The sequence below is a fragment of the Ictalurus furcatus genome, chromosome 3, assembly GCF_023375685.1.
Source record: "Ictalurus furcatus strain D&B chromosome 3, Billie_1.0, whole genome shotgun sequence".
In the NCBI taxonomy this organism is placed as follows: Eukaryota; Metazoa; Chordata; class Actinopteri; order Siluriformes; family Ictaluridae; genus Ictalurus; species Ictalurus furcatus.
The window spans coordinates 7,200,952-7,221,356 of NC_071257.1; the positions used below are offsets into that span (position 1 = coordinate 7,200,952).

Genomic DNA, 20,405 nt, shown 5'->3' on the forward strand with positions numbered 1-20,405 from the left:
GAGGGTTCCTTGGTTTTGCATTAATTTCTGCAATCATAAACTCGGGGGGGGGGGGGGGGGGGGGGGACTTGATACAGGATTATCCCGAAGCACAGATCAGAGAAAAGGATGTCCAGAGGAACAACACAGTAACTTCCATCATTCCTAAATGGCGGTTTGAAACACACTAGGGCTGCTTGAAGTTTACCAAAAGCCACCTAAAGAATTCTCCAGCCAAGAGAAACAAGAAATCAATTCTTTGAATGACAAGGAAACTAGGCATGGCTCAACACTTGATCGATTCTATTCCTACAGTGAAACATGGTGGTGGGTGCATCAAGCTGTTAGGATGTTTTTTTTATTTTTAGTAGCAGGGACTGAGAAGCTTGTCACGATATGATCACTAAGAATCTCAGATTGGGGCAAAGGCTTACCTTCCAACATGAAAATAACCTGAACCTAAAGAGCTAGAGCCCAGACTTCAACCTCGTCGAACGTCTCTGGGGAGACCTATAAATAACAGCACAGTGACGCTTCACATCCGACCTGCCAGTGTTTCTTTTTCTTTTTCTGGACGTCTACAATTTTCTTTCTTGATGAGCTTATCTTACCATACCTTTTTAGTTTATATTTGGAGAATTTAGCTGATGCCCTTATCCGGAGCAACTTATAGAAGCGCTTTCTAGTCTCTATCAAAAACTTGTTTTAATGCTAATATAAGAGGCAGCGCCTACGAGTACCATTGAGCTAAAAACACTCTCAGAGGGAACATGCTGTCAAAAAAATGTTAGTGTGGGGCATTTTAGTTAGAAATACGTTTGTTTTTTTGTTTTTTTGTTTTTTTAAATTAACAAATGTACCAAGTGTTCGTGTCATGTCAACTGTGGTGGATAGTATAATGCAGTGGTTCCCAAAGTGGGATCTGAGACACATAGCTAGGGGGTCCATGGAAATCACAATCCACTACTACCAAGGCTGTTCTGTTTATAATTCTTATAGTGATTAGCTTGTTTGACTGGCCACTTGAATTTAATGGATTTAATTTAAAAAAGTTAGCTGAAAAAACAAATAAGCCTGTAAATAATATCAACTTTGACCTAATCCATTCTGGTAATGGAAAAATAATGAAATAAAAGCTCTATTGCTCAAATAAATCAGTGCGCCAGTGTACTACAAGGCTGATCAGAGGTCACTTTGTACATTGTCATGGTACCAAAACGTGTTGAAGATCCAAGGGGAAGTGTACCAAAATAGTCATACCGGATTCTAAGCGTAGCAACATATCCACACTCAATGCGCTCTACAAAAAAATAAAAATAATAATTATATATATATATATACACACACACACATTTTTATATTTTTTTACCTGCCAACAGTGCAAATGTCACTGTGTCATGCTGTCACCTTGACACAAGCGTCAGAACAAATCTAATAGCACAGCAAGCATTAGGGTTCCTACAGGAGAACAAAGACCACCTTCAAGTACAAACTTAGTGACAACCAACATGTACGCAACATAGCTTCCCATCAGTCTCGCACCAACAATTCATAATTAACCATATCATCACACTTCTGATTATAATCTCATTTTGGAGAATTGCAGGTGCATGCTGTATCTGTTGATATGTACTTGGTGAGCACTGAAGGCTTTTTCAGTGAACCAACAACCTTATTTTCTTCTTCTTCTTCACTTTCTTGAGAGGAGAAAGCTGTAGACGATTGACGCCTTGAAGAAACACCATGGAAATGTTTCCTAAGGATCATTACACCAGGGGTTCTCAAACGTTTGGCAGGTTAATAATTATAAGAACTGAACAATGAGTGGTCAGAGTGGAACGCTCATACATTACACAATAAATACAACTTGCAAATTATTAATACTGACATGAAAAGATTCAACAAATTACAACATACAACATTTTTCGAACGCATTTGTAATCACATTAGTGTCTGTACAAAAAAATTAGAAATAAAAATAAACCTTCCCTACTGGGAAAAAAAAACCCTACAGAAACCATTACAGATATTCTAATGGTTTCCACTACAAATACCCTTACAAACCATCAGCTAATTATTAAAACCATTACTGGTCCTTAATGGTATCCACTAGACATAACATGCACCAATAGAAGGTGACAAATTACCAATAGAGACCCAGAGGGACCGTTACAGTTTCCATTAAAATCAATACAATTCTCATTAAAACCATTACAAATTCTATGAGGGTTTCTATTGGGGTTTTTTTTCAGCAGGGTTCGTCATGGATTTAGGCATAACATGATTCCATGAATACCTACTGAATATGCACATTGCCCCTTATCCGCACACAACACGTTTGGCCGGACACGGTAAAAGCATGTTTTAAATTAAAAGTGTTACCGTAGTAACTGTAGGACATTACAGTGACCTGCAATCCATGCATATGAACACAGTGCTCTGAGCCCTAACTGTGCTCTCGTATACAATCATGACAGTCCTGCGTGTTGTGTGTTCTATTCTGACAGTCCTGGGTGTTGTGTGTTCTATTCTTTTTTTTTTTCTAGATATGTATGTATTTGTAATTTTTTTTTTCCATATAAGATAAATAAAAACATAACATCACATCCTGGTCACCATTATTATGCCAAGCCTGACAAAAGAGAAAAATAATAATGACCAAATAAAAATATGATTGTCACTCAATGTGCTTCACAAAAATAAAAATAAAAACAAAAACAAACAAAAACAAAAAAACCCTTCAATGAATAAATAATCTGTCAACCTTCAAGTATTTACAGTATTAACAAATGGTCACAAATATAAGCTTTGGATCTTTGGACATGACATTAAGCTTGCTTGTGGTTTGCTTCAACAATTAACACAACAACATTTCACAAGCAATCACAATAATGTCAATGCAACCTTTAGGATCCGTGCTCTTAATGCCGTTTTGAACTTCAGCTACACGTCATTCTGCCTCAAATTTAATTCACAACAAAAAAAATCAAATTAAAAAAAATCTGTAATTAAAAATAAACACAGCCACTTTAGCATATAGCGCATTCCCCACAAAAATGGAAATGACAGCTATCATCCACCGAGGATAAAAAGGCAAGTCAGAGGTGTCACAGGCAAGAAGAGGGACAAAAAAAAACATAAAAAAAAAAAAAACCTGCCAAAACATATTAAGCAGTGGTGAAACGTGGACAACTTGGGAGTAAAGTCCATCGGTGTGCTTGTAGAATAGAAGATGTGTCACGTGAGTGCGGGGAGTGTGTGACCTGTCCAACTCACACTGAAAGACCGGGGAACAGCAAGGGACGGGAAGGGGGACAGCCACGTCTAGACAACTTAGCCTGAATTCAAGTACTCCAGTGCCACTTCATAGCAGAATTTATACTGATCCAAGAGATCTACCATGTTGGGCTTGTTGTTCCTCAGCGTTTTGACAGCGTGAAACACGTCCACTGAGCGCTGGTGCCGTAGCATCTCACACACAATACTGATTGCACAGAAAGTCCCACTTCGTCCACCTCCATTCAGGCAGTGCACCACAGTGCATCGCTCTCCTCCGTCGTACTCCTCCTGCCACTTGTCCACCTGCCGGATTAGTTTGAGGAATGAGCGCTTGGACACAGGTGTGTCTCGGTACACGGGCCAGCCCAGGAACTGAAACTGCTGGACCATGCGGTACCCGTCCTGTGGCCGTGCAGCATTATAGATGCGGAATATCCTACTAATAATATCCTCCTCTAGATCAGCAGATATAAACTCCACCTGGATAGGTCCATGCTTGTGTACACCATTCTCAGGCCAGTACTGTGGACACAGCTGAGCAGGATCCACATCATTCAGCATTACTATAGATGTGCAGTGGTAGTCCAGGACCAACTTCCAGAAGTCTTTTACAGTGTTGGGCAAAGGATGCTGGGTAACGATGAAAGCAGATGGTTGCTTGTAGCTATCCATGAGGGCAGCGTTGATGTAGTTGCTGCTCTCGCCATCAATAGTAATAAGGAAGGGCAGACAGCGGTCAGGTGGTAGCACATCCATGCACCGGTTCTTCTCATGGTTCCTTGGCAGCAGAGCAATGCTGCAGTCCTCTACGCGCAGTGTCGGTGTGACCATGTTCAGAGTTCTGAACTCCTTTTTAATTTGGCAGGAGTTGGTCTGAGGATCTAGATGGTTCATGTCATAATACACTGAACGCAGCTGATTGGCTGGAACGGTGGTGTCACCGCACAAACACGCCTCCAAGATGGTGTCATGGATGAACACATACTGCTCCTCGTCCTGGACCATGTTGACCCAGCGTGAGCGGAGCTCTCGCACGCAGTTATAGATGTCCACCAAACCCTCACGCTCAGCCATGTCCAACATGATGTCAATGACGATAAAGCAGCCCGTACAGCCAGCCCCAGCGCTGCAGTGGACCACCATTGGGCCGGCATAAGCTGGGCTCTTGGATTTGACTCTGCGGATGAAGCCCAGCAGGCCTGTAGCGTGGTACGGTACTCCGTGGTCCGGCCAGCCAGTGAAATGGAACTGCCTGATCTCCCTGATCTCATGAGCTCCTCGCTTTTCCACAACGAAGGTTCGAATGACATATTCTGAGAGCAGCTGTGTCTCGATCAGTGTCACCTTCATGTCCTGATAGATCTCTGTGTCATCTGGCCAGTACTTGCAACACGTAACCCTGCCAACTTCCACCAGGTTAGTCACCATGATGATGGTTGCCGTGTTCTCTTGCCACACCATTCTCCAGAAGTCATAGACTGTTTCTTGCATGGGTCCTTGTGTAGCTATGTAGTGATTTGGTCGATGGTATCCAGAAATGTAATTTGCATTAATATAATCTGACCTCTGCTCCCACTCTATAGCCTGAAGTTGGACACGGGAGTGGTCATATGCAATGATGTTTCCGTACCGGTTCTTCATCCTGTTCTCGTCTTTCTTTGCAGAGTCCCAGGGTGCAGCCTGCCCTTTGAAGAAACTCTCGTACTCCTCCTTGAAGCCGTAGCCTTCAGCACATTTCATCTGGGTGATGTGCTGAAGCAGATCTGTCACGCGGATGGCCGGGTGGAGCTGCCCTGTCTGGTAGGGCACATCCACCGCCTCCCTTTTCTTAAAGGAATGAGTGTGGGACTGAACCAGGCTGCTCATCTCGCTAGTCATAGTGTGGTTCTCATCTGGGTAATAGGTGCTGGGCACTGAAGTGCTGAGCGTGTTAGTCTTCATGGTAAATGATGACAGTGAGGAAACAGTTCTTACATTGAGATCATCACAGTTGATGCCCTGCTCTGTGAAGCTTTTATCCATGGAGTTCACCATCACGGTCATCTCCTTCCTTGTGCTGCTGCTCAGGGTCTCCTTACACTTCTTTGCAAGTTTCCTTTTTTTCATGACCAGCACTACACCAAAGAAGATGATGACAAAGAGGAGGATGCCAGCGATGACTCCGGCAAACTTCACTGTGTGATCTGCTGGTTTTCCGAGTGTGGGGAGCTGGGTCACAACAATGGCGGTTTTAGTGGCCACACGAACGCAATCGATTTTTGTCTCCCAGTTGGTCTTGCTAACAGCCTGGTAGTAGATGCTATAGCTCTTATGGGGCAGCAGTGGGGCGTTCCAGTAGCCTTCATAGGTCTTGTTGTCTCCGATGGTGAAAGCCAGAGAGCTGTGTATGCGGGAAGCTGGGAACTCAGCGGTGAAGTAATATGGTGAGCTGAGCACAGTGGCATTCTGGAAGTGGATGGGGATGGGGTAGCAGCGCAGAATCTCAGCAGTGCGCAGCGCTCGGCGTGGCCGCTCTTCCTCTACCACTACCTGGTACACACTGACTGGAGCTCCTCTGCTCTGTGCAGGCTTCAGCAGGACCGTTACATTGCTGTCCGTCTGACTGAGTGGTGTCTCCTGATCATAGCCAGGCATGTGTGGAGACGAGATCTTAGTGGTGAACTCCTTTGAGGCCGGAGAACCATAGCCTTTGACAGTGCTGGCTCTGATGGTAAATGAGTAGGTACAGCCTGGGGACAGCCCTGTAAATACGTGAGAAGTTTCATTACTGGGCTTTAACACCTTCCCACTCTGATTGGCCACATTGAACTCTGGGTCAAAGGAGATCATGGCCTTGTAAAATATTTCGTACTGCTTTATGATTCCGTAAGTCTTTATGGGCTCTCGCCATTTGAGGGCGATCTTCTCTTCATATGTACTTCCCTGAATGGACTCAGGGGGCACGGCACCTGGTACATCCTCATCTGTGAGAACGTCCAGCTCCTGGCTCTCCTTTTCGCCTTCTCGGGTTCGTAGCACCAGCTTAACACTGACGTTGGTGTAGGGCGACAGGTTGCGGATGGTGCGTTGTGGTGTCGGGCTCTGCAACTCGTAGCACACTTCCTCTTGTATCTCCTCCTTGCCGTTCACTTTGTAGCGGTACTCCACTGTCAGGTTGTAGGTGTGGCACCGGGTCACGTTGTAGCCGAAAGGCTCCCAGCGTACAGTGATCTGCCTGGATTTGATATCCACCACCTCCAGCCGCCGAGGGCCATGCATGGGGTCAGCACACTTGGTCCTGGCACACAGTGGTGGACCTGGAGCTCCAGTGCCGCCCTTTTTGGGTCTTGTTAGAAGAACACTGATCTCATACTCAGTGTCTGGGTCAAGGAGGCCAATCTTGTGGTTTGGCTTGTCCACGAGCTGGTTGTCAATCAGGCTTCCTGACATGGTGCGCAACTCCACCTCTTTCTTAATGATAGGGCCGTCACCATTGATTGAGTTAGCATTGAGCTGGATCCACAGATAGGTGGCACCCACTGCAGTCAGCTGAGGTGGTGCGATTGGGATTGGTGGTTGCTTCACTATTAGCTCAGCGTAGTTGGTCACGCCCACTCCCTTGTCTGATTGGATGATGCAGCGGTAACGGCCTGAATCCCCCTTGGTGGTGTTCACCACGTCAAACGCTGCCATGTAGCGCCTGGTGCTCACTGGCTTCATGTCCTTCATCTGAGCCTCTCGGCCTGTGAAACCCTGTAACCACAGTTTGTAGTTCACGTGGTCCTTGGGCTGCCCGTTGATGGTGCAGTGGAGAGTAGCTGTTTGCCTGGCATTAACCTCTACACCATTAATATACTGGAAGTGTGGTGTGCTCATGCACTGATGTCCCTGGAGAGAAATGTCCTTAATAGCCAGCAACCCCAGCTGTCCTGTGGTCACAACTTCAAAGATGAGCTGGTAAAAGTTGGGCCAGAAGGTGCTGACTGCCAGTTCAACTTGCCTCCACGTATGAAAGGCAGGTCCGGGTGACTTCCACACCGGGAAGCCCACTGGACTGTTGTTCTCTTTGACATAGATGTTCAGTTGGCCAGGACTCGTGCCCTCACCACTGGCTCCATAATACTGGAAAATAAGGCAGTGTGTATCGTTCTCCTTCAGCTGAGGGACAACTAGTTGAGCTCTCTGTCCAGGGAACCTTCCAGAAGTATTGACCATCATAAAGGCCGAGCCTGCTGGTATCCAGGGGTCTGTTGATGGCCTCAGCTTCGTGTTGACCTGTACCCAGTCAAAGTCATCATCTTTGCCTTGGCTGTAGCCACACTCTGAGTAGGGCCTTTCAAAGTTACAGTCTCCTCTGAATACTTGTCCTTGAACTGAAAGCAGTAAACTGAGTACAGCCAGGAGACAAGTTAAAACTCTATCCATTGCAGGAGAGTAGTGGACGCTAATCCACGAGCTCCAGGGGGAGAAACGCAAACGTGTTGTTATGTGTGGTGTCCCGCACTTCCACTGCTTCAGTACTCCTTTTCTATTCTGACAGTCCTGCGTGTTCTATGTTCTATTCTGACATAGTCCTGTGTGTCGTGTGTTCTATTCTGACATAGTCCTGCATGTTGTGTTATGGCAAATGACTTAGTTCTATGTTACCAGTCAAATGTTTGGGCGCACTAGACTGAGTTTGAAAACTAGTTGAAAATCAATGTGTCATGTATGTTACACACTCAGATATCTGAAATGGCTCTGATATGGTGTAGTCCAGTAAGTATGCAAAAGGCATTATTTCAAAATATATACGCTGGCTCTTACACCTCTACTCTGCACACTTTGCTCCTTCTAGAACTCAATTATAAATCTTGCATGGTAGCACTACTTGCATTGTTTGTATTGTTAATCACTTGATATATCGCTTTGCTTGTATTTCCTCATTTGTAAGTCCCTTTTGTTACGGCCCAGTCTAGGTTAGGCCGCACAGAGTAACCAGCTCGGGATTCAATGGAATTTGACCTTTAAAAATGAGGGAGCCAGGAATAACAACACAACAAGGTTGTTCAAAACAAAATTGTGGTGTATTGTAAAACACAGAATTATATACATACAACTCTACAAAGAACCAAACCAGGCATGACTTCAGGGTGGGCCAAGGCCAAAATAATAAACAAAAGGTTAGATTCTATTGTTAGGTAGCTAGCTTACCTAAAAAGAAAATAACAAAGAAAATACAAATACTTCCCCAACTCCCTAAGCCAAAAACAGAGACAAAAGGACCCTCTCCCAAAAGAAATGGCAGCCACACCCCTACTGCCAGTGAACCAAGCGAACGTGTATACACTGGTGAAGAGTATACACAACCAGATACAGGAACAACCAAAATCACAGTCAACCCCCAGGCAAGAGTCAAAACCCAGAACAGCAGTCAGAATATCGAATTGTGAATATAGAATATAGAATTGTGAATATAGAATATATCTTCTTCCTCTTCAGATATGGCCGCCGCTCAGTGATGTCATCCCGGAGGGCGGGAGCAAGGCAGGCTAGGGCAGGCTGGAAAATATGGCACAGGACACAAAAAAACTTCCCATCCCAAAGCTAGCGGGTTGTAACACTTTGGATAAAAGCGTCTGCTAAACGAATAAACATAAATGCTCCATTTGTCTTCACAAAGCTGTAAAAGCTCACAGAAGCTGGAGTTACTAATAAGCGTCCATTACGTCACATTGTCTATTTTGTACAATGTTACGCTTTGGGTTACAGTAGAGAGTGTAGTCAATATCTGTACTTCTATTAACACAAGAAGAACCGGGACCTTTTGCTGTACTGCTACTTGTTGAGGTGATTCATGTTGCGCTCTTGTTCGTGGTGTATATTGCTTGTCGCTTTAAGCAGTACTGGGATGAGTGGATGCGACTGGGTGTTTATCAGGCACTTACTCGAATCCTTGTTTTGTTAGTTGTGGCTTTGCTCTTCCTACAACAGTTAGTGCACTTGTTTCCTGCCAGCCTGTCTGCTTTCTCGAACCCGATTCCTTACGGGAACCGATACTCTTCTGTGACACGGGATAGCGGACTTACTAAACTTATCGTCGTAGAAGAGTAAAAGCGAACAGAAAGCAAACTAAGTGTGTTGAAAGATTGTTCAGTATGAGCGTATTGTGAATAAGAGTCCTGGAATGAGAACAGGACAGTTTTTTATGATTACTGGAGGCGTTTTTATGTGACCTCGTGTTAACAGTTCCATGCTTTTCACTTGGAAAGCTTTCAACCAATAACAGTAAATGGACTGGAGTATGTTGGAAATTGTAAGATTTACTAGTTGCCAAAAAGTGCACTAGTCCTGAAACGGCAGATCCTCCAGCACCATGGAGAATAGCTTCTCTTGCACAAGTTTTCCCAACGTCCAGGATCCCTAAAAGTTTCACTCCCTGTGCAGAACAAAACAGTGATATACATTTCCTACATAGACGAAAATCCAGTTCGCTCGCGGTTTTATAAATCATGCAAATTTCCATCGGTGTAAAGTCCATCAGCTTTATTGAAGAAAACAAATGCAAAGTTCCATATTTAGTCACAAATGTCGTCTTCAAAATGCATTAAGTGTTTTGGTATCCCACCCCTCTGTAATTTAGTAATTAGACATAAACTGACCTGAGACACCCATCTAAAAAAAACAAAAAAAAACCTAATCTGCTTTGGCTATGCTGAACATTCCGCGTCCTAAATTATACTCGGGCAGTCTAACTTCATTGACACCCACTTGGACCAATTGTAGATACTTCTAGCTTTCAAACAAGCCCAAACTCGACATGATTGACCACTCAGAGGCTGAGAAAATCAAACGCGTAATCAGCACAACTGAACTTTTTACGCGTGCGTCTTGAGTTGCGTGTCAGCGGTACAGGCCAATCAGCACAGCGCTACAGGGCCGTGCAGAGAAACTATCAGGAAATCCCAGCTCCGCTCTAGCGGTCTTCCTGCAAAACTTTATACAGCAGTTTTTTTCTGATCGCTAGTTTTCTACTGGTTTTCGCTCAGCGTGCGATTTATCGGCGTCTTATAGCGGCGGCGCGCTCCCGAAAAAGCCTGAATGCGTCACAGCTCCTGGAGCGGTTATTTCCGAGTGGCTCTTTTGTTTTTTGGACGAAGGCTATGTGGATTGAGTTGAGGGGCTCTATCTACCCTCCAGAGAAGTCAGAGGAGAGGGGTCACTCGTGTGTCTATCATTTCAGCCATTCGGAGAGCAAGTGCTCCTTCACCTGGGGCTCTGGCACTATTTTTAATAAACATTATATTTTATAAGTACGTTTCAGACTTTTTGTGTGTGTGTGTGAAATTACACATTGTGTAACAGAGTTCATGCTACTGCCATTTGTTTCCATTTTGTGCCATTTGTGCCTTTAAATTTTTTTTTTTTTTTTTGCTATTTCTAGAAGTCTGCAATATTTAAAGGCTTTGTGCCATTTAGATGTCATTTAGAGGCGTTTGGTGACATTTGGAGAGGTTTGGTGCCATTTTGGATAGGTTTTTACCTGTGTTTGGATAACCTTACACACAATTTTACTGGTTAGAGATAACTTCGTCATATTTTGGGTGTTCATGGACAAGTACTTGGGGCATCTTTGAGATCAGGAATGGGGTTGATATCAACATTTGTGTTAAAAGTAAATATATATATATATTTTAATAATTTAAAAAAAAAGAGAATGTATTGCCCCAGGTAGGCTAGGTCAAAGAAGAAATATTTGAAATAACTGCTAATTCTTAAAGTCTTAAGTGTCTACTTTCATATGAGCCATTAACCACTACTGTGGTGTGTGAGATCACAAAACGAATCAATGCTGAACTCAGGTACCCCCAAAACAGACAAAAATGCCATTTTTTGGCTACCGGTAAAAGTTAAAATGAAACTTCATTTATATTACATACAGAAAACCTGGTTTGAAACACAGTATAAAATGTCTGTGCTGATATTGTTCGGGGTTCACTTTGACTCCGACGAACCGGAAGTGCTTCACGTACTTTGTCACTGCCACGCTGTAATAAAGTTATTCTTCTTTGAGATCTTCGACATACTCTTCATTTTTTCTTACATTGCTGAGCACTGAAGGCTTTTTCAGTGAACTGACAACCTTATTTTCTTCTTCTTCTTCACTTTCTTGAGAGGAGAAAGCGGTAGACGATTGACGCCTTGAAAAACCACCATGGAAATGTTTCCTAATGATCATTACAGCAAGGGTTCTCAAATGTTTTGCAGGTTAATAATGATAAGAACTGAACAATGAATATAAATAGCTTTGATCATGGTGAGTGGTTTGATCGGTCACTGTTGATTTCCTGGGCTTTTCATGTGCAACACTCTGTAGAGTTTACACAGAACGGTACAAAAATCATCCGGTGAGCAGCAATTCCACAGACAGAAACGCCTTGTCGATGAGAGAGGTCCGAGGACAACGGCCGGACTGGGTCGGGCTGACCCGAAGGCTACGGTAACTCAAATGAGCACACTATACAACCATGCTGAGCAGAAAAGCATCTCAGGACGCACAACACGTCAAAGCTTCGAGCAGACAGGCTACGACAGCACAAGACCACAGTGGTTTCCAATTCAGGCTACAGTGGAGATTAGAGTACTGTGCAGTCTTCAACAGTGTGTACTGTATACATACTGTGTATATATACACAATGAAAACATGTACAGAATAATGCACAGAGCCATTCATTGTGTTCTAATTATTATATTTTTTTCACATTGGTAAAATATTGACTTCATATAAACAGACATTTTAACAGCTTAGACAAAGCTTCATTCATTACTCAGACACTGAACAAAACACCATTGAACAAAATCATAGGAGCAAAAACTGTGACTTCACTGATCTCTTGCTTTTCGTGTAGGATCATGACTCGTCCCCTCGTAAATAACTTTATTCTTAATTCCCTCCTGAATCGTCTTCTGCTGTACCCGCAGTCTTGCATTGTTATACCGACAGTAGAACCTAAAACAAATAAGACAATAAAAATAAACACATCACTGCAGTTATTTAGTATTTCAAAATTTACCCAAGGCTGCCTTGGATTCCCTTCAAAAAGCTTTCGATTTGCTTAGATTAGCTACTCAGTTAATCTTTACTGAACCTCAATTATGAAATTTGGGTAGTCTATTATAAGTAATGATTTCCAATTTAAAAATGTGAATGTCATGTCATGGCAAAAGCAAGACTCCAATTCCCAGAATGCACCACCGACTACAAACATGGCCAAAGACGACTACACTTCCCACACACACTTTATAATCTTCATTAAAGCTCTTAACTGCAATTGCATCAGTCCTAACCCTCATTACCTGACTGTGAAGAGTGTTCAGAGTGGAACGCTCATACATTACACAATAAATACAACTTGCAAATTATTAATACTGACATGAAAAGATTCAACAAATTACAACATATAACTTTTTTCGAACACATTTGTAATCAGATTAGTGTCTGCACAAAAAACTTTGAAATAAAAATAAACCTTCCCTGCTGGGGAAAAAAAACCGCTACAGAAACCATTACAAAAATTCTAATGGTTTCCACTACAAATACCATTACAAACCATTAAAACCATTACTGGTCCTTAATGGTATCCACTAGATATAACGTGCACCAATAGAAGGTGACAAATTACCAATAGAGACCCAGAGGGACCATTACAGTTTCCATTAAAACCAATACAATTCCCATTAAAACCATTACAAATTCTATGAGGGTTTCTATTGGGTTTTTTTTTCAGCAGGGTTTGTCATGGTTTTAGGCATAACATGATTCCATGAATACCTACTGAATATGCACATTGCCCCTTATCCACACACAACACGTTTGGCCGGACACGGTAAAAGCATGTTTTAAATTAAAAGTGTTACCGTAGTAACTGTAGGACATTACAGTGACCTGCAATCCATGCATACGAACACAGTGCTCTGAGCCCTAACTGTGCTCTCGTATACAATCGTTAATTAATAACTCTGATTCCGAAAAAGACACCTCTTATCTAAAAGAGCTGATTTGAATAATAAAATGTTTGTGTGTGTTCTATTCTGACAGTCCTGTGTGTTGTGTGTTCTATTCTTTTTTCTTTATAGATATGTATGTATTTGTATTTTTTTTTCCATATAAGATAAATAAAAACATAACATCACATCCTGGTCACCATTATTACGCCAAGCCTGACAAAAGAGAAAAATAATAATGACCAAATAAAAATATGATTGTCACTCAATGTGCTTCACAAAAATAAAAACAAACAAACAAACAAACAAACAAAAAAACCCTTCAATGAATAAATAATCTGTCAACCTTCAAGTATTTACAGTATTAACAAATGGTCACAAATATAAGCTTTGGATCTTTGGACATGACATTAAGCTTGCTTGTGGTTCGCTTCAACAATTAACACAACAACATTTCACAAGCAATCACAATAATGTCAATGCAACCTTTAGGATCCGTGCTCTTAATGCCATTTTGAACTTCAGCTACACGTCATTCTGCCTCAAATTTAATTCACAACAAAAAAAATTAAATAAAAAAAAATCTGTAATTAAAAAAACAGTCACTTTAGCATATAGCGCATTCCCCACAAAAATGGAAATGACAGCTATCATCCACCGAGGATAAAAAGGCAAGTCAGAGGTGTCACAGGCAAGAAGAGGGACAAAAAAAAAAACATTTTAAAAAAACCTGCCAAAACATATTAAGCACTGGACAACTTGGGAGTAAAGTCCATCGGTGTGCTCGTAGAATAGAAGATGTGTCACGTGAGTGCGGGGAGTGTGTGACCTGTCCAACTCACGCTGAAAGGCCGTGGGACAGCCGCGTCTGGACAACTTAGCCTGAATTCAAGTACTCCAGTGCCACTTCATAGCAGGATTTATACTGATCCAAGAGATCCACCATGTTGGACCTGTTGTTCCTAAGCGTTTTGACAGCATGGAACACATCCACAGAGCACTGGTTCCGTAGCATCTCACACACAATACTGATTGCACAGAAAGTCCGTTGATCCGTTTTGGGTGTCCTACCTCTGGATGGAGCTCTCATCTACTCCAATTCCAGACTGCTGGGACTACGGCTGCTTCTAAGGCCAAACAGACTACATATAAATCCATAATGAACATTTTCACACTATCTGTTGTTACCCAGATGAGGATGTGTTCCCTTCTGAGTCTGTTTCCTCTCAAGGTTTCTTCCTCTTAAAACATCTTAGGGAGTTTTTCCTTGCCACCATCGCCACTCAGTGGCTTGCTCAGTTGGGATAAATTTGTACCTTTAATATCTGTATACCGTGTTGATATTTCTGTAAAGTTGCTTTGAGACAATGTCTATGGTAAAAAGCGCTATACAAATAAAATTGAATTGAAAACTCCCACATCGTCCACCTCCATTCAGGCAGTGCACCACAGTGCGTCCCTCTCCTCCATCATACTCCTCCTGCCACTTGTCCAACTGCCGGATTAGTTTGAGGAATGAGCTCTTGGACACAGGTGTGTCTCGGTACATGGGCCAGCCCAGGAACTGAAACTGCTGGACCATGCAGTACCCATCCTGTGGCCGTGCAGGCCATGGTCTGATGAGACCAAGACAAACTCATTTGGCTCAGATGGTGTCAAACGTGTGTGGTGGCAACCAGGTGAGGAGTACAAAGACAAGTGTGTCTTGTCTACAGTCAAGCATGGTGTTGGGAGTATCATGGCCTGGGGCTGCATTAGTGCTGCCAGCACTGGGGAGCTACAGTTCATTGAAGGAACCATGAACGCAGTATTCCAGCATGATAACGACCCGAAACACACCTCCAAGTCATCCACTGCCTTGCTAAAGAAGCTGAGGGTGAGGGTGAAGGTGATGGACTAAACCTTGAGCATCTGTGGGTCATCCTCAAACAGAAGGTGGAGGAGCACAAGGTCTCCAACGTCCACCAGCTCCATGATGTCGTCATGGAGATGTGGAAGAGGACTCCAGTGGCAACCTGTGAAGCTCTGGTGAACTCCATGCCCAAGAGGGTTAAGGCAGTGCTGGAAAATAATGGTGGCCACACAAAATATTGACACTTTGGGCGCAATTTGGACATTTCCAATTAGGGGTGTACTCACTTTTGTTGTCAGCGGTTTAGACATTAATGGCTGTGTGTTGAGTTATTTTGAGGGGACAGCAAATTTACACTGTTACACAAGCCATACACTCACTACTTTACATTGTAGTAAAGTGTCATTTCTTCAGTGTTGTCACATGAAAAGATATAATCAAATATTTACAAAAATGTGAGGGGTATACTCACTTTTGTGAGATACTCTGTGTGTGTGTGTGTGTGTGTGTGTGTCTATATATATATATATATATATATATATATATATATATATATATATATATATACACACACACACACACACACACACACACACACACACACACACATACATACATCAATAAAAATGTATGCTGGCTCTTACACCTCTACTCTGCACACTTTGCTTCTTCTAGAACTGAATTATAAATCTTGCATGGTAGCACTACTTGCATTGTTTTTCGCTTGATATATCGCTTTGCTTGTATTTCCTCATTTGTAAGTCCCTTTGGATAAAAGCGTCTGCTAAACGAATAAACATAAATGCTTCATTTGTCTTCACAAAGCTGTAAAAGCTCGCAGAAGCTGGAGTTACTAATAAGGGTCCATTACATCACATGGTCAGCTCTTACAGTGTCTATTTTGTACAACATTACACTTTGGGTTACAGTAGAGAGTGTAGTCAATATCTGTAATTCTATTAACACAAGAAGAACATGACACATATTGCTTCTTTTCAAATGTGGGATTACGCACCATGAAGCCAGTGTTGTGAGCATGAATCCAGCCATGCCAACATGGAATGAGCGCTTCACTCTGCCTGATGGGGGGAGACAAAAACACTTAATTAACATCCATCAAAAATAATCACTACAGACTGAGAAAGCTGATCAATCCTTAGACGCACACCCTCAGCGCCGTCTCTGTTTATTTGTGTGTGAACATCTTGACCTTTTGCTGTACTGCTACTTGTTGAGGTGATTCATGTTGCACTCTTGTTCGTGGTGTATACTGCTTGTCGCTTTAAGCCGTACTGGGAAGAGTGGATGCGACTGGGTGTTTATCAGGCATTTACTCGAATCCTTGTTTTGTTAGTTGTGGCTTTGCTCTTCCTACAACAGTTAGTGCACTTGTTTCCTGCCAGCCGGTCTGCTTTCTCGAACCCGATTCCTTACGGGAACCGATACTCTTCTGTGACACGGGATAGCGGACTTACTAAACTTACCGTCGTAGAAGAGTAAAAGTGAACAGAAAGCAAACTTTAATATCTGTATACCATGTTGATATTTCTGTAAAGCTGCTTTGAGACAATGTCTATTGTAAAAAGCGCTATACAAATAAAATTGAATTGAATTGAAAACTAAGTGTGTTGCAAGTTTGTTCAGTATGAACTTATTGTGAATAAGAGTCCTGGGATGAGAACAGGACAGTTTTTTATGATTACTGGAGGCGTTTTTATGTGACCTTGTGTTAACAGTTCCATGCTTTTCACTTGGAAAGCTTTCAACCAATAACAGTAAATGGACTGGAGTATGTTGGAAATTGTAAGGCTTACTAGTTGCCAAAAAGTGCACTAGTCCTGCAACGGCAGATCCTCCAGCACCATGGAGAATAGCTTCTCTTGCACAAGGAGTTTTCCCAACGTCGAGGATCCCTAAAAGTTTCACTCCCTGTGCAGAACAAAACAGTGATATACAGTATGGATGATCAGTATAAAGATCTTAGACAGGACCTGGACCAAAAAAAAGAATAAGACAGCAAATGGTGCTAGCAAACATACAGTACATTTGGTTAATTGTCAAATATAAAGAGTATCTGACCCTAACACATGTAACACCTTGCTTGTATAAATTTATATATATATATATATATATATATATATATATATATATATATATATATATATATATATATAAACACACAAACATTTGCATTCGCTTTATTAACGTTACAGTTCTAATTAGCACTGGTCCAGTTAGTTAGCAGCGATTGCTATATATCAGCTTATTAAAACCAAAAACACTAACCTGATTTTTACTGTCAGGCTCCTGTTCTGCCATTCTTACACTAATATTATAACTTTATACGCATACTACAACGAATTTGCTTGACTCGGTTATTTCATAACAACGTGAATGACATTGGCAGCCACCCTGCACAACTGCAATATTGTGGTCCGTCAGTGAATGTTCCTGACGGGAACGTAGACTGAAATCGTTAGTTCCGGTCACCTCACGACGTCTCGTAATGCTGGTCTTGAATAATAATAATAATAATAATAATAATAATAATAATAATAATAATAATAATAATAATAACAGCAATAATAATAATAACAACAGCAATAATGATAACAACAAATCAAATGGAATGGAAATCAAAAATCCAGTATCTCAAAATATAGAATAATTTATAATACAGAAATGTGGACCTTCTGAAAAGTATGTTAATTTATGTACACAATACTTGGTCTGAGCTTTAATCCTTTTGCATGAATTACTGCAAAAATGCGGCATGGCATGGAGGCAATCAGCCTATGGCACTGCTGAGGTGTTCTGGAAGCCCAGGTTGCTTTGATAGCGGCTTTCACCTCGTCTGTATTGTTGGTTCTGGTGTCTCTCATAGATTCTCTATGGGGTTCAGGTCAGGCGAGTTGGCTAGCAAATTAAGCACAGTAATACCATGCTCAGCAAACCAGTTACTAGTAGTTTTGGCACTGTGGGCAGGTGCCAAGTCCTGCTGGAAAAGGAAATCAGCATCACCATAAAGCTTGTCAGCAGATGGAAGCATGAAGCGCTCTAAAATCTCCTGGTAGACGCTGCATCGACTCTCGACTCGGGAAAACACAGTGGATAAACACCAGTAGATGACATGGCACCCCAAACCATCACTGACTGTGGAAACTTCACACTAGACTTCCAAATGACACATTGATTTCCAAATGAAATGCAACATTTACTTTAATCTTCCCCATGATTGTGGTTGAGTGTACTGAACCAGACTGAGAGATTAAAGGCTCAGCAAACCTTTGCAGATGTTTTGAGTTAATTAGCTGATTAGAGCTCTTCTCAGGTCGACATTTCCGTATTGTAAATTCTTTATTATAATATTTTGAGATACTGGATTTTTTATTTCCCTGAGCCGTAAGCCGTAATCATCAAGATTAAAACAAAAAAAAGGCTTGAAATATTTCACTTTATGTGTAACAAATCTAGAATATAAGAAAGTTCCATTTTTTTTATTAAAATACGGAAAATTAAATAAAATTGAACTTTTCCACAATATTCAATTTTTTTTTAGATACACCTGTTCTGTAGCATTACAGTTTTCAAAAGGGCTGAAACATGTTCCAGCATGACAATGTGAACAAAGCGAGGTCCATGAAGACATGGTTTGCCAACAATGGAATGGAAGAACTTGAGTGGCCTGCACAGAGCCCTGACCCCAACCCCACTGAAAATGCTTTGTGGATGAATTGGAACACTGAATGCACCCCAGGCCTCCTCACCCAAAATCAGCACCTGAACTCACTAATGCTTTTGTGGCTGAATGAACAAATCCACACAGCCACACTCCAAAACCCAGTGGAAAGCCTTTCCAGAAAAGGATAGGCTAATAGGATAGGATGTTCAAAAAGCACATATGGGTGTGATGGTCAGGTGTCCACAAACCTTTGGTGATATCGTGTACATCAGTTATCCTTAAGGTCCAATTATGCTTACTATATTCATGTTTCCAGATGAAAGATACAAACTAAAGGTACAAAAGATGTATCCTTGATGGTATCACTGCAGCAACTGGAAAAAGTACAGTTTGGTACCTTTATTTCATATAATCCAATATGAGGATCACTGTATTATACCATTGTATTTACTGGGATTACAAAAGGCCCATGGTTACCTAACCGTTAACTGAACACAACCACAAATGAAAGAAACCTGTCCAAACAGGAAGCTCATTAATCCTTTTGGCTGAGGGCAAGATGAACTGCAGGTTTCTAGTGTCATGGTGTACCTTTGAAAAAGTAGCCGTGATTATGTCAGAGCCCTGAGCTGTAATTTATTTGAGATTAGTGCAATAAGGCCACGTTTCGATTCTGCGACACTATATAAACATGTTAAACTCTTGTAGGAACAGACAGCAATCCGCTGAGCGATCACAGCAAAATCTCTAAAGTAAGGACAGTAATGTGATAAGGTGTGATTTAATTAAATGTATAAATATTACATCCAAAATGTACATAAAAGTGCAAAGTGTAGTCTGAACTCAAGATAATTTGTCCTTGCTTGATTATTTCAGGTATTCTTGATTAGATCAGTGGTTAACTGTGTCGTATTTTTCATGTGTTTTATTACAGGATGTCAGTGCCAGCTTCCTCTTTTCTTCTCCTGTGTTTCTTGATGAACTCCTTCTCCACTGCTCAAAGCTACATTCTGCCACACTGCGAACCTGTTAATGAGACCGTTTCTGTGGAGAAAGATGGCTGCCCGAAATGCCTTGTGTTTCAAACCGCCATCTGCAGCGGGCACTGCTTCACCAAGGTGAATATATATTTTACTTATTTTACTTATTTTACAGATATCATCTGAGTATGAAAAATGGTTTCCAAATAAATGTTTTCTACAGGAACCTGTGTACAAGAGCCCGTTCTCTTCCATCTATCAGCATGTGTGTACCTACAGGGACGTTCGCTATGAAACCGTTCGCCTGCCTGACTGTCGGCCCGGTGTGGATCCTCATGTCACATATCCTGTCGCACTAAGCTGCGAGTGCAGCCTGTGCACCATGGACACCTCGGACTGTACCATCGAGAGCCTGAATCCGGATTTCTGTATGACACAGAAAGAGTACATCCTGGATTATTGAACCTCTGCCAACGTGCATGCAGAAGTCTCAGTCTAACTACAACGAGTCCATTTACTCCAAGAATGATCAGAGTCTGACCTTGTTGTAAGAGCTACTTGCAGAGTACAATATACAACATGACTTAAGACTTGCTTGACTAAGAATTTTCTTTTCTTGTATGAACAGGGAAACATTTTCAATCAATCACACATAAGGGTAAAAGAGAGT

General features: G+C 41.9%; 3 protein-coding genes across 3 annotated transcripts; 1 reads left to right on the plus strand and 2 right to left on the minus strand.

The window, feature by feature from the left end:
- Window positions 1–82: 82 nt before the first annotated feature.
- Window positions 83–7,834, minus strand: LOC128605302 (receptor-type tyrosine-protein phosphatase mu-like). The gene has a single exon (XM_053620576.1). The coding sequence runs from the start codon at window positions 7,660–7,662 to the stop codon at window positions 3,313–3,315; it is 4,350 nt and encodes a 1,449-aa protein (XP_053476551.1). The 5' UTR covers window positions 7,663–7,834; the 3' UTR covers window positions 83–3,312.
- Window positions 7,835–11,924: 4,090 nt separating this feature from the next.
- Window positions 11,925–17,519, minus strand: LOC128605304 (cytochrome c oxidase assembly protein COX20, mitochondrial). Its single transcript, XM_053620577.1, has 4 exons — window positions 17,360–17,519; window positions 16,888–17,002; window positions 16,089–16,152; window positions 11,925–12,226 (listed from the first exon to the last, which is right to left on the minus strand). The coding sequence occupies exons 1-4, from the start codon at window positions 17,390–17,392 to the stop codon at window positions 12,100–12,102; spliced, it is 339 nt and encodes a 112-aa protein (XP_053476552.1). The 5' UTR covers window positions 17,393–17,519; the 3' UTR covers window positions 11,925–12,099.
- Window positions 17,520–19,501: 1,982 nt separating this feature from the next.
- lhb (luteinizing hormone subunit beta) lies at window positions 19,502–20,198 on the plus strand. The gene is made up of 3 exons (XM_053619935.1): window positions 19,502–19,507; window positions 19,690–19,873; window positions 19,959–20,198. The coding sequence occupies exons 2-3, from the start codon at window positions 19,691–19,693 to the stop codon at window positions 20,196–20,198; spliced, it is 423 nt and encodes a 140-aa protein (XP_053475910.1). The 5' UTR covers window positions 19,502–19,507; window position 19,690.
- Window positions 20,199–20,405: the final 207 nt, after the last annotated feature.